This window comes from Chamaea fasciata, unplaced genomic scaffold (assembly GCF_029207755.1).
Source record: "Chamaea fasciata isolate MVZ Bird 193981 ecotype frontalis unplaced genomic scaffold, bChaFas1.0.hap1 SCAF_7, whole genome shotgun sequence".
In the NCBI taxonomy this organism is placed as follows: Eukaryota; Metazoa; Chordata; class Aves; order Passeriformes; family Sylviidae; genus Chamaea; species Chamaea fasciata.
Window position 1 is genome coordinate 14,877,224 of NW_027094092.1, and position 13,492 is coordinate 14,890,715.

General features: G+C 41.0%; 1 protein-coding gene across 5 annotated transcripts in view; it reads left to right on the plus strand.

The window, feature by feature from the left end:
* OSBPL5 (oxysterol binding protein like 5) overlaps nt 1-13,492 on the plus strand; it is a 137,571-nt gene that overhangs the window by 90,772 nt on the left and 33,307 nt on the right. For all 5 annotated transcript variants that reach the window (XM_066187677.1, XM_066187674.1, XM_066187673.1 and 2 more), the window contains 4 exons: nt 415-495; nt 1,146-1,247; nt 2,874-3,077; nt 8,358-8,442. In XM_066187677.1, coding sequence (XP_066043774.1) covers nt 415-495; nt 1,146-1,247; nt 2,874-3,077; nt 8,358-8,442 — 472 coding nt within the window. The remainder of the gene's footprint in view (nt 1-414; nt 496-1,145; nt 1,248-2,873; nt 3,078-8,357; nt 8,443-13,492) is intronic.

A 13,492-nucleotide genomic window follows, 5' to 3' on the forward strand; every position in this document is an offset into this window, starting at 1 on the left:
ATCTATAACAAATTCCCTGTAAGTTTTATTCTAGTAATTGAAAGGCTTTCATATCTGAACAGCATTGGGCAGTTTTTAAAATTAGAAATAATTGTTTGGCTTTCTGTTTTGTTTAATTGTTTTGTTGGGGTTTTTGTTGTTTTGAGTTTTTTTTAAAACCAAGATTAATGTCTGCATGGGAGAAATACCAAAAAAATTTGGTGGGGAATTTCCCAACCAGCCATGGGTATAAAAAGGAAGTTTGGACTGCACCGTAGATATGCATTTTGTGCACCTGCTTAGTGTTCCACTGCTGAAGTCTGCAATCAGCTCCTTCATGGATTCCTGAAAGTTATAAACAACACTTTATCAGAGCATAACTTGAACATCTTCATGTTAACACATTCCTATTTTCTTCTCTCCTTCTTTTTTTAGATCGAATATAAGCTTTGTAATGGGTCTGACAAAGAGTGTGTATCTCCCACAGCCAAATTCACGAAGAAGGAAACACTGAAGGTATGTGCAAAGCACTCAGGTCATCATCAGCTGACATTCTTTTAAAAACAAATGGTACCTTCCAAACAAACCAGTGGAAACAAGTCAGAGTCATTTCTCAAGATCCAGAGAAGCCTCTCAATCTTCTAGGAGTCATTATAGGCCAAGGACATTTACAGGCTTAATACACAGGATTAGATGATATACTGCAAGCAGAACAGATCAGTGTAATTATTTCACTGTGTTTGTATGTTCTGGAGCCATTAGGCATCTCAAGAGGACTGTAATCCTTCAATGTTCTTAGGACAACCTGCCTAAGCAATCTGAGCGAATTGTAGCTTGAACACTTGTTTGTCTACCAAACCAAAACTGTAAGTGAATGAAATTAGATTTTGTTTCTTGACTTTGAGGGGTGAGGAAGACTGAGTATCCAGCCTCTTTCTGTTCCCTCCAAAGAAAAGATAAACTAGGTTGTGTTTAATGGAACTTCAGGCGCAAATAAAATGCCAGTTCTCTCATGTTTTTATTCTTCTTTGTGCTCATTTCTGGGAAACCTGTGCTGGGTCAAGTTCTTGCTGTGCTATACATAACCGTCCTTAATGCATGATGTTCTTTCCTCCCCAAAAAGAGGCCATGATTATAACTACTATATTTTCTCTGTTCCCAACCAGGTACAAAAAAAAAATTACAGACAGGAGAAGAAAAGAGCTACCAAACAACTCTTCAGTGCTCTGAAGGATCCCAGTGTGGTGATCACAGAAGACTGGCTGAAGGTATGTGACACAGACCATTTCTTCTGAGGCTGTGGGAAGAAATAAGTGAGATGTGAAGTAGTTTATGTGTCTTGAGATGTATGCACTATCACTTTTTTAAGTGAAAGAAGATGGAATAGTTTTGAATTGAAGTTACTGTAAAGTAACTTCAACTCAAGCTTCAACTCAAGCTTTATTTAAATAGCTGCTATGAAAGTGGAACTGTGCTTATCTACTTTCCACCTTAACTCAGTTGGTCTATTTTATGTTCTTAAGCAGCAACCAGGACTCCAAAAGGGCATAGTACAAAGGGAAGTGATGAGGTTTCTCTCTTTGTTCCCGTCTGAAAGATTTTGTTGGCCTCTTCCCATAAATGTGGTTTTGTACTGAAGAGGGAATAGACTGAGTAACAGCCTGAAAATGGGCAGATACAGCTTGTTCTATTGACAATTGGATTTTCTGTTGTCACAGCACAGAATGAAACATATTTTACCTGATGACAACTGCAATTTCTTCTCGTGCACAGACTCTGGTAGTGACAGTTTCTCATTGAAGTCCTGAAACTTCTGTGTGGCAGAGTAAATCTGGATTGACATTGAGAGATGAGCCCTGGTTTTCTCCTCCTCTGGGGCCATTTAGTCTTCTCAAATAATAGTGAATTGGTTGAACCTTTTATATTAGCAAAACCTAATTTCCAAACATTGCCTAACATATAGCTCTTAAGAAAAACAAAGTAACTTAAGGATCTCATTAAACAGTACAGTTGCATTTGGTTAGTGGTAAAAACCTCCAACATTGTTCTGCAATTATTATTAGAGGTCAGAAAAGTGACGTGCATGAGGTTTATTTGAGAAGTTAGATTGGCAGCAAAGTCTTATTGTTGTGTTTACTGTTAATGAAAAATAAATATTGAGACTTTTGAAAACACAGAATACCTGTTGCATGTTTGCTGTGGTTGGAAATTTCTGGTGAGCTACAAATAAAAATAGAACACAGAAAGGACTTGAGGTTTGGCCTGTGCACACTGAAGGCAGGAAGACCTTAGGCAATATCTAACCTTACTGAGAAACTTCTCCATTCAAAAGTTGTTATCTTTAATAGTCTCTTATCAGACTTAATGTCTTCTATACAAGAGGGAGCTGCATTGAGCTCGACAGGGAAGTAAACTAGCTGGAGACAATACTATTAAAAATGGGGTATTTGACAAAACCCATTAATAGCAGTGTTCTGCAGAACACTATTAAAATGACTTATAAGTCAAGTTAGACTAGCTATAACATTTTTATATACAATATTCTAATTGGCATGTCCTCCATGATTATTAACAGACCACTCTCATATCGGCCAGCAGTGCTGATTGCCTAAAAAAATAATCAAGCTGCTGACATTGAGCTAGTAATGAAAATAGGATGAATATTAACCCAGTAATAAAAATATGAAGACAGGATTCTGATAGCCAGATTTCCAAATTCTGGGATTTTGCTGTGAGGTCCCTAGGACTGTTCAGGGAACACAATGTATTTTCGTTAGGAAGTGTATCATGGTGCAGCCTTGGAATAAACATACTGGAAATACTGTATAAACACAGAATAAGTGCTGGGTTTCTTCTAAGGAGCAATGTAAATGCAACTTTCTTTGTTCCCCCAGATCCGTGGGACTCTAAAGAGCTGGACCAGACTCTGGTGTGTCCTGAAACCAGGAGTGCTGCTCATTTACAAGACGCCAAAGATTGGACAGTGGGTTGGGACAATCCTGCTCCATTCTTGTGAGCTGATCGAGAGACCCTCCAAAAAGGATGGCTTCTGTTTTAAACTCTTCCATCCTTTGGATCAATCCATCTGGGCTGTAAAGGTACCAATCCTGATGAGTCCAACGACCTCTTCTTGGTCACTGAAGTTTCTGAGCACTGGTATTGCCTAGCACTGATATTATTTAGTTATTCAGTTGCTGTTAGCAGTGGCAAATTGACTGCATAAAAAGATTAAAGATACCAAAGCTTGATCATTGAATGACATCAAAGAGACACAGGCCTTGTGATTAGTTCCACAGATGTATCATTCTCAGTGTATAGATGCCTGCATAGTCTGAGGAAAAAGGTAGTGTGTTGGTGCAGGAAAAGAAGTTCAATACCTAGAAGCTAATATCAAGCCATGACCTATATCTTTAAAAGGAGTTTGGCATAGACACAGTTAATTAAAGTCCCCAAAACAAGGACACAGAAAGCACCAAGTGCTTCACACAGTACTGGGAGATGGTTGGCCAAGTGACAAAAAAGCAGGTTTATAATTTGACTTCTTTTCTTCTAATGCCTCTGAGGTTTGGATTTGTTTGCAGTGGACTTGCAACTCAGTGTTCAGCTCAAGCCTTGACTGTTGCGCAAAAGTGTGGCTTCAGATAGCCCTTATTGTCTCTTCTTTGAAATGGAAATAGCAGGATTTTCTCCACTTCATTTTGAGTTATTCTTTAGGCTGAGAAAAGCCCTTCCTGTACACACAGTGGCTCCTGCAGTAACCTCTGGATCTCCCTGTAGCAAAAATGATTAATAGTCTTTCACACTTCTTGAAATGACTCCCTGCAGATCTTAAAGAACTGTCTTCTTTTTTCATTTTTTCTTTAAGGATAGTCAAAAAAAGAAAAAAAATTATGTAATGCCTATGAGCAAAGAGAAAGGTCTCAGTACCTCCTGAGAGGCACTGAGAGTCACATCTTTAGGATACCCTGAAGACAAAACTTAAATGTTCTGGTATTTGTTTCCCTGTCAGAAGCAGTGACAAAACCAGAGTTATTGCAGACATAAATTCTCTAGGAGACATCACAAGTGTAAATAAGGCATCACGAGCTGATGCCTTGCTGCAAGGTGGTCAGCAGAGGGAATGGAAATGGAAAGACTCACGGGAGAGCATTGAAAGCACTTGTCATGGCATCAGAAGTTCTGACAAAAGGGAGAAGCCCTGTGGGAGCAGATCAAGCAGACACACTCCTGCTCATCTGTGCAGTAAATTGAACAGTTTTAAACACAGCTATACAATCGCTATGAAAAGCCTTTCCATTTTTAATAAGGTAGGAGGAGAGAATTAAAATTAACCTCAGTAACCAGGGGTGAGAGCTGCTGATTCTGCCAGCAGCCCTGCTCTGATTTGTGCCTAAATGCATTGCTTTTCCTTGAAGTTCCAAAGGTTTTGCTGCTACCTTGCTTCTTACTCAGTTTTGAGAGTTTTGATGCTTTTTAAATTCAGAAGATGCACCCAAGAAGGTTGTTGATGATTTCCTGTCTGTTCAACAAAAACATTCCTTGTGAGTTGACAGGTCAACTGAATTCTTCTGAGAAGCACAGTCAGAGGAGGTAGTGAAAAATAGAATCAAAAGTGCAGTCAGATGCTGAAAGGCAGAGTTGCTGACAGATTGAAGTGTTGCACTAGGATGCCCTTCCTTTGATATGAAGCATCCCAAAGAAAGAGGAGGTTTTATCAATATGTGTATGCATTTAAATATGTATATCTAATTCTTGTGTCTCTTGAGGAAACGTGATAGAAATAAGAATTAGTATATTAAACATGAAGGGAGTATATATCTGAAAATGTCTGTGTACTAGAGGAAGTCCAAAGAGGTTTAAATTTTAAAGTCAAAGTAATATTCTGTGTCTTTTGAGACTGTTAGAAAGCCACATGTGAGCTGCATAGTAGGATCCTCCCTGAAACCTGGGTTCAGCCTGGATTGTTGTGTGTGATAGGTGCTTTCAGCCATGAGGTAAACACCAAAATACACATCAGGAAGAAATCCACCAGTGAGCTGCTTGATGTCAAAGAGACTGTCTACACTCTGTCAACAGTTTAAGGCTGAAACTGCTAAAAATACTGTTTTATTTTATGTCGTTTCACAGCCTCTTTTTTAAAGCAACTGGAGCAGAATTGACTGATCTATGTTGGCTGTGTATAACTATGCAAAGAAAGTCTGTTTCTCATGAAACATAGATTCACCCGAGCTTTAGCAAAAAGCCCAAGCTACTGTCCATCACAATAGAAATAAGATCTGGATAAACAACTTTCATTCGTGGCCAAAATGGCTTGTGAAATTTTCAGGGATTATCCAGATTAGAGTCGGTGGTCCAGCTTTCACTCTCCTCAGTGGATTTGCAGTTTACTCAGGGTAATTACTGAATATCTTTGTACGTATTGGCCTGGCTGCCCAGCAGATGTTTGGAGCTATCTCTGGGGTTCAACCCTGGAACAGATGTCTGGTTCAGGCACTGCCATAGGCCTTTATGGTAGTACTAGCCAAATAAATTCGATGTGCAGGCATTTAGCTTCAGTTAGAGCAGGGTGAGATTTTGGGGCACCTTTCAAGATAAAGATGTAAAGGCCATGGCTTATAGCTGAAAGCTAAGTACAGGCACTGTATTGTTTTTCCTATAAAGCTCTCTGGGGTCTAGAGCTGTCTTAGAAGGATATTGCTGAGGGAAAGAGTTCTTTATTCTGTACTGCTTCCCTGCCTTTTTGAGAGTTTCAGCCTGAAACTTCTTTGCAGTGCACATGGATTAGACCTTTTATCTATTTGTTCCATCCAGGCCTTTGTAAACCCAAGGCCAAAACCATCAAGGTTCCAAAATCAGCCAGCAGTGCAAGCAGCAGTAAGAAAAGCTTCCCCCACATGCTCCAAATGCAGCTGCAGAGGCACTTTGTCCAATGTGTAAAGGCAGTGTGATCCCACACTGCTCCTGGGAAGAGACATTTTGCTGAGGTGGCTGCAGGAGACTGGGGAATGCCAGCCTAGGGATTCATGTGAGGGTGTGGGTGTCTGTCCTCTTGCTTCACAGAGGGAGTGTGGAGCTATCAGCTGGTAGGGTTTGCCTGCCTGTCCCAAGAGATGTCCTGGAATATTTCCCTGGAGTATTTCCCTTCAAGCTTGCTCTGAAGCTGACTGAACAGCGTGGTGTGGGAAGCCTTCATTATCTGCAGCCTGTTCTGACATTTATTTAGAACAATAAATAAGTTGGGGTCAGACCCACTGCATCTGGTAAAATGTATAATTTTAATTGTGTTGATTTGTAAGAATTTGAGTCATTCCTTTGAAGAAAAAGTGCTAGTAATGGTCTTGCACTGCTGCTTTTCTAGTTGTTATTCCGTTCCAGAACACAACAGTTTCATCTTCATTCTTGTCGTTATCCACAATACTGTTAAGGAGATTTTTTCCCTTTGTTTCTAACAGCCTGAGTGCCTGTTAGAATCTTGTTATCCCTTCCTTCCCATCTCCTCTTCCTCCCTCCCCCCCCCCCATTTTTTAAAAAAATACTGTTTCTCTCTATCTGTACTGTAAGGTTGTGGGGTTTTTCCTCAAACAGAGCAAATATCCACCCACCTCTGCACTAAAAACACAAGTAATGGTGTTATCAGTAGTTCTCCAACACCCTGCTCAGCTGCAAGCAACTGAAAGGAAAAGTGCCATGGGGGATGATGCCTGGTTGCATTAATGTCACTCACTAGTAATGTCTTAAGCTGCTCTGCTCTGGTTTACAAATCAAATCTCAACTTTGCCAGTCCTGACTATTAAACCTTTAAACAGTCTTAATTTTGTGAACCTCTTGTGGGAGAGGAAAAAAAAGTGAGTAAGAAGGATCCCAGTTTCTCCTGGCAGCAGAGGAACCCTGTAAATGTGAAGGCAAAAAACTTGACTGGAGATTGCCGTCTTCTCAACACTTCATCTTTGTACACTCAGATAAAATTTGATCCTTTCCCTACTCCTAATTCTGTCCAAGTTTTGTTTTTCTGAGCATAACTTAAAAACAAAAATCCATATAAAACCACTATGTAACTGTGAAGCACTTGTGTACAGGAGCAATTTTCAATAGCAGTCACAGTTGCATGCTTATCAACTGGGTGGTAGAAATCCTTCCTTCAAGGAATATGGTTGGATACTACAATGGCCCATGTAAGGGAGGAGAGTAATAGTCAAACTGCAAAAGTCTGCCTACAGATTTTCAGCTTTGTGTGATATTCTGTAGAAAGTCAAGGAAATATATATTGGAGCATCCTGGAGAAAACCTCTTGCTCCCCCCTACAGGTGACATAGTGGTCACACGAGTATTGGTGATGATTCTGCCCTGCTTTTATTTCTGACATAATGTCTGCATATTTGAAAAAGGACATGCTTTTATGTTATTTGTTACAAAGTGAGGAAGAGAAGGAGCTGGAGGGGGCTGGGTCACTTAGAGTATGAAGCTGTGTTCACTGCATACAGGAACTGTTTTTTCTTAGCATCTTCTGCAGTTCAGAGGAGAAGGAAACAGAGAGGAGATCAAGGAGTTCTGCTCAAAGAAGTGTCTCATCCAGGATGCACTTTGCTTCCCTGGGCATCATTTCTGGGGAGTCCTGTTGAAAGCATGGTGGCAGGATGTTTACAAGACTTTTTTCTTTTTTTTTTTTTTTTTCTTTTTCTTTTTTTTTTTTTTTGCCGCGGCTTCTGGACTAAAGGCGGCATCAAATGAGCAAAGCCTGAAGTGTCTGTCACCCCAGGTGCCACAGCATAAGGGTTCTCTGGATTTATGGTGAAGGACTGCAACCCAGTAGAATGTGCCCGTGTTAGGGGACCTTTGGTCCTCAGTTTGTGGTTTTCTCTTCTTCACCTTTCCACAGACTCAGGATGGAGTTTCCCCTTTGTTTACTTCCAGGAGAGCTGCTGTTGCCTCTCTGCTGGAGGCACTCACAACATGAGGTGTGGCTCTGGTGCTTTTGTGGTGGCCTGTGAAGGGTGTTTCACTGCGAGTGTGTCTGGCTGCAAGCAGACTCTATGTGCACCTCATGGAGCAGTTCCTTGTGGTGTTGCACAAAGGTTTGACTGATTTTGTCCCAAGTGACAGCAATAAGATCTTTCCACTCCTGCATGTCAGAATAAACATAGCAGATTTTGGGCTGAGCATAGGTTAGACCAAGCCCCATTTTCATAGGAGCTCATTACTGCCTTGGAGCTGCAGCAGCAATATCGTGATTACTAATGAGTCTCTCCAAATTACTCCGTCTTCTCCTGCCTTCTTTCCTACCACAAATGTGCAGACACTGCCTGGGAAGGGTGGAAAGACACTGAACAGTCCATTGCTGCTTCTGTGCCTTACATCTTTCTGTTTGTGTGCATTTCCAGGGACCAAAGGGAGAAAATGTCGGTTCCATCACTCAGCCTCTTCCCAGCAGCTACTTGATTTTCAGAGCAGCCTCCGAATCAGATGGTAAGTTTGGGGGTTTGTTTGCTTTCTCCAGATTGCATACTTCCTGCTAGTTAAGAAAACAGGTTGATGGAAAAAAAAAAAAAAAAAAAAAAAAAAAAAAAAAGAAAAAAAAATGGTGGCTCACCCAGGCACATTTCATTGCCCTCACTGAACAGCCACCTCTCTGGCCATGTGTGTGGAAGAAGGACATAGGCTTGGGGCAAACCAATTAGAACTAAGTCAGTATAAACTAAAGGATGGAAGGAGTTGGTCCCAAAACTGGTATGAAAAGGGTTCTGTTTTCTCAGTTCAGCAAAGACTTCTGAAAAGTCTCTGAAACACAACTGAAAAGTTGTGTGAAAAATAAAAGCTAACTCAGAAGAGATCCATGGATCTGGTAAATACAGGAAATTGAGGGGGGGAAGCAGTAATCGAGTATGCATAAGATTAGGTGGATGTCTGAAGTTTGCAACAATAATTGAACAAGACCATAGGGCAGGAAAGAAAAGGAAGTAAAAAGATACTATCAAGACAAGGAGGCTTTGCAAAAATTTTGAACAAGGACTGAAATGAAGAATCTGAATGAGATGTGTACAAACTGAAGAGCATAAAAAAGGCACCTTCTGACGTGTTCCTTGTGAACCTGGGCCTGCAGAAGCAAAGTTACATAAAAGGGAAGAGGAGCATAAAAGTTATGAACACACCAATTTTCTATGCAACACATTTTGGCTTTATTACAGGATTTGAGATGCGCAGCCACCAGAACATCCACTTAAAATGCTTCACAGTGATGCTTGTCTTATCTGCCTATATCTTATATTAGAGAGGGATATGTTGGAGGAAAATGGTGTGGTAATATTAAAGAGCTGCCAATAGATGTCTTTCAGCCACCTGAATTTTGCTGTAAACTATTTGTGCTGTGGTTTGCAGTACAGCAGGTGCAGATGCTGGTGACTCCACATGTAAAATAGTGTTCTGGGAATTCATAAAATTATGGAAAGTAAATTTAGGTCAATATATAACAGACATGCCAGCTTGCTATGTGAAAATCTCTGTAAATTACTTCAGCAGACCTAAAATATCAGTGATTTATAAGTAGGTAAGAAGATTAAAAACATGTTTTCATTCCATTTGACCTTCAGACTACTCTAGGGTTTTTTTTCATAGCAAATTAACCCACGCTGTTCATTTTATGGATATTTTTCACCTACCCCACCAAGGGGGCTCATCTATCCCATATACTCCTTTGGGTCTCATCTAGAGTAACTTTAGGGACATAAGGACTTCTTATAGAGCAAAATGGGCTTTGCAAGTTGTGTCTTTCTGGTCCAGTGATTAGGTTTTACATTTTCCTAAGGGATGGAAATGAGACAATGCAAATGCACCTTTGACATGACAGATTAGGAGGAAACCTTCCTTCATGACAGACTTCTGTGCTATTTTCCTCCTGCAGTGAAAAGAGGACAGTTCATAGTGAGGGACACCATCTTGACGCTGACAACTGCTCACAGATGTCAGTATAGTGAAATTATATGAAAATAAGCAGAACTTATATAGACCCATAGAAGCACATCTATTTCCTAAAATATTATGCTTTTGTAGCTTATTTGTGTAAAGGAATACAGGATTCTAACCTGGCTCCAAATATCACCTGCCTAGAAAGAGATAGATGCAATAATCTCTTGTGGGGAAAAAATAATGCTGTAGGGTAGAGCTGCTGAATTAGAAGTATTTCAAACCCTGGTTATACACACAGCCCACAGAACAGATATACAGAACAGTCCCACAGAGTTCTTAGGCAACCAAATAGCTTCAACAACTGTCTGTCAATCCAGACTTTATAAAATATTATTTCCTTAGAGACCCATGCACTCGTCTTTCCACTGATTTAATTATTAATGATTAAACCCTGGAGGCAGCCTGGCAAAGAGACCTGTGGCTGAGCTTCTACTCTCTCTTTTTATGATGTCTGCCATAGGCCAGTTACATGGAGTAGAAGAGCTTTAGATTTGTTCTTACTAACCTTACCCATAAAGCCTCCTAAGATAGAATAGCTCCCAAGAGATCATCAGAGGTAAAACTTCTCTGGCTGTGATCTCTGTCTGGGTCATACAACACGTGGTGGAAAAGCACAAAAGGGACCATACCTGGCACATGAGAATTTTCAGTGCTGAAATGCCTGCAGGGAGTTTTCTGCCCAGTGAATTACTACGTGTCTCCAGTGTCAAAAGAGCTTAAAATAGTGAGTTGCTGGGACACATTTTGAAAGCCAAGATGTTGGCCAGGATTCTTGGGAAGCATGCAGAGGCCAGGCAGATCGAAATAGAGTTACTTTTGGTTTAGTGTGGTTTTCCTTTACTTTGCTGCCTCTCTCCAGTGGGGTCCTAATGTTAGATGGAAGGCTAATGTAATCAAGGGAAGGAGGAGGAACTGAGGTGCCTCTCAATCAGATATCCTAAATGTCTATGTATAAAGTAACTAGGGCCTTTGGTTCAAGACAAAATACAAGCTCTTACACAGCACTAGCAGTGCTCTAGAGCCACCTGCACAAGTTTGGAGCACCCACACTATGCCTGGGAGATCCTGAGTCTGATGAGGTGATCATGAAAGCCGAAGCTTTGGGATCTGTCCATTTAGCAGTAGACTTCACAAAAATAATTGATACTGAATTGCACCAGAAATATTAGCATGAAAAATGGTGTAATTTTCAGCTGAATGAGAGTATTTGACTTCACAGCTGAGGTCAGTGAGCTGAGGAAAGTGGCCATACTTTGTGTAGGAAGGGCAGGATGTGAATCTACAGACAAGAGGGAAGAACAGCTTCCTCCCAAACACGTCCTGACAAATGGCCAAACACATGAGTGTCAGACTTGGAGATGAGTGACTTGGAGGCAGGATTAATGTCAGTAGGTCATGTAAAACATATGCAGACGAAGACCCAAGGAACAGAAACTACTACATTTAAAGAATTCTGTATAAACTGCAGGAAATTAAGGCTTGTGCTTTGCAGTTTATATGGTTTGATTTTAAGCTCAGAAGACAGGACTGAAATGGTTTTAGGCTGTTGCATTGCTTCACCTGTTGTAAAGAGGCATCTCCAAAAGGGTGTGCCTGAGTTTGTTTCATTTCTTTCACACACTGGACAAACCTAGAGGATCCAAGAGAGACAGGAGATTGAGGTAAAACGAGCTAAGCCTGCTGAGACAAATGGGGCAGGTGGGATCTGGGCCTTTGTGTCTATTTGTAGTGTGTTCACATCTCCCCCATAGTGCAATACTCTGTGAATCTACAGCATCTCTGAAAAGGTGTCCTGGCCGTGTTCTTCTTAACACGGTCTCCCGTGTTAGTAGTGGAAAATGAACAACAAAGCTTTTGGCAAATATAACTAACTCGTGGATTTGCTGGGAAATAGTGAGTTGCAGCATATGTTAGATGTACAGTTCAGACATCCAGGCAACTATATCATGATCAGCAGTTACATGGCCTACTTTTCCTCTGAGCATTTCAGAATCCCCATTTTCCCCTCTGCTGTACCATCTGTGACAGACTGTTGGTAGTATTTAAGATTGTGACTTCTGGACGATCGGCAGAACTGCGCTGCCTGGCTACAGCAGATTTCACATTGACAGACCAGAGGAGCAGTCTGCTTTTTGATGTGTTTTAAACATCAACCTCTGGAAAGGTCATGTCAGCCTACAGGGCTCAACCTGTACAAGTGCAGGGTCTTTCTTTCTTAGCAGTTTGAAAAAAGAAGACTGCTTTTTCCAAATCAGTGTCTGTGTCTGTGTTTCAGATTTGTGTTGAAGAATATTTAGAATTAGTAGTTTAATTCTGTCCCAGTCTGTCCCCAAGACCATTCTGGAGCTACCTCTGAGAGCTAACTGTTGTGTCCTAACATTTTAAGTCACCTGCTTAGATCTCACAGTCAGGATCTCCACTTTGCCATGGGCACTGCTGCCACAGGGCGTATTCCTACTAATGGAATTCAAAGTGGCAGATTACCAAGGGTTAAAATCTTAACAGTGGAGTTGTAAACCAAATTTACATTTTATTCCTTATGTCTGCCCTCTCCTTCAGGTATGCTTTGGGTAGCTTCTGTTGCCTGATGTAGATGCAGTTGTGTGGAAATCCTGATGGTCTAGCTTACAGTGGTGGTGTTTGTTTTCTAGGCATCTGGCCCTTCCCCCCAGACTGATGCTCTCATCTGGGGAGGAAATTAGGTTATTGAAATAAGGGTCACGCACAGAAGCAAAGAACCACAAGCAAGATTGCAATTTGAAACCAAGTTAACAATGAAATACAACTCTGGGTCCTGGCAGCTCTGCAGAAAATAGAGTATCTTTTTATCTTTATGTTTGAGTTTCATATTCCTTAGACCTTTCACAGTGGTTTAAAATCCAGGCTTTTGCAACAAGATTTCATTAAGTTCACTGCATAAATTGCACCTGCAGCTAATTGAGAGCTCACATCTTTGCATCTTGACAGCCAAAGTGCGAGAAATCATGCAGGCAGGCACCCAAGTGGTGCAGCAAAACAAGCAGTCAGCTGAACACGATGACCTTAATGTTCACTGACTGAACCAAATCAGCCTCTTCCTCACAATTCGTGGTTTGTGTGCACTTGAGCAAGAATTCATCATTTCCAGGTGACAATCTACTTCAGGTTGATTTTTAAAAGCATCTATCTTGTAAGTGTGAGGCATGAGGCCAAAGCTGGAGGACTTTAATAATTCAAGAAGAATAATATTCCCTTAGTGATCCCTCTCTGGAGGAATGTGTGGTTGCTCGGTGTGAGGCTTTTGAAGTCTTTAATTGGCAAGAGATTCATCCCAGGTGTTCTGTAGCTACAGGAATGCAGTGGAAGAGAAGCATAGTTGCAGACTGATATTTGTGTGTGTAATGGTGTGATTCCATCTAGAGCAGATTTTTCTTTCTGGTGAGTGCTGAGAGAACATTGGCTGTGTCCTCCGTGACCAGCTGCTGCAAAATGTGGCAGATAGACTTGGCACATCAGATTATGAATTGCTCTAGGTGAGTGCAAAGAATTTCAAAATTGAATAGCTTACTGTTTT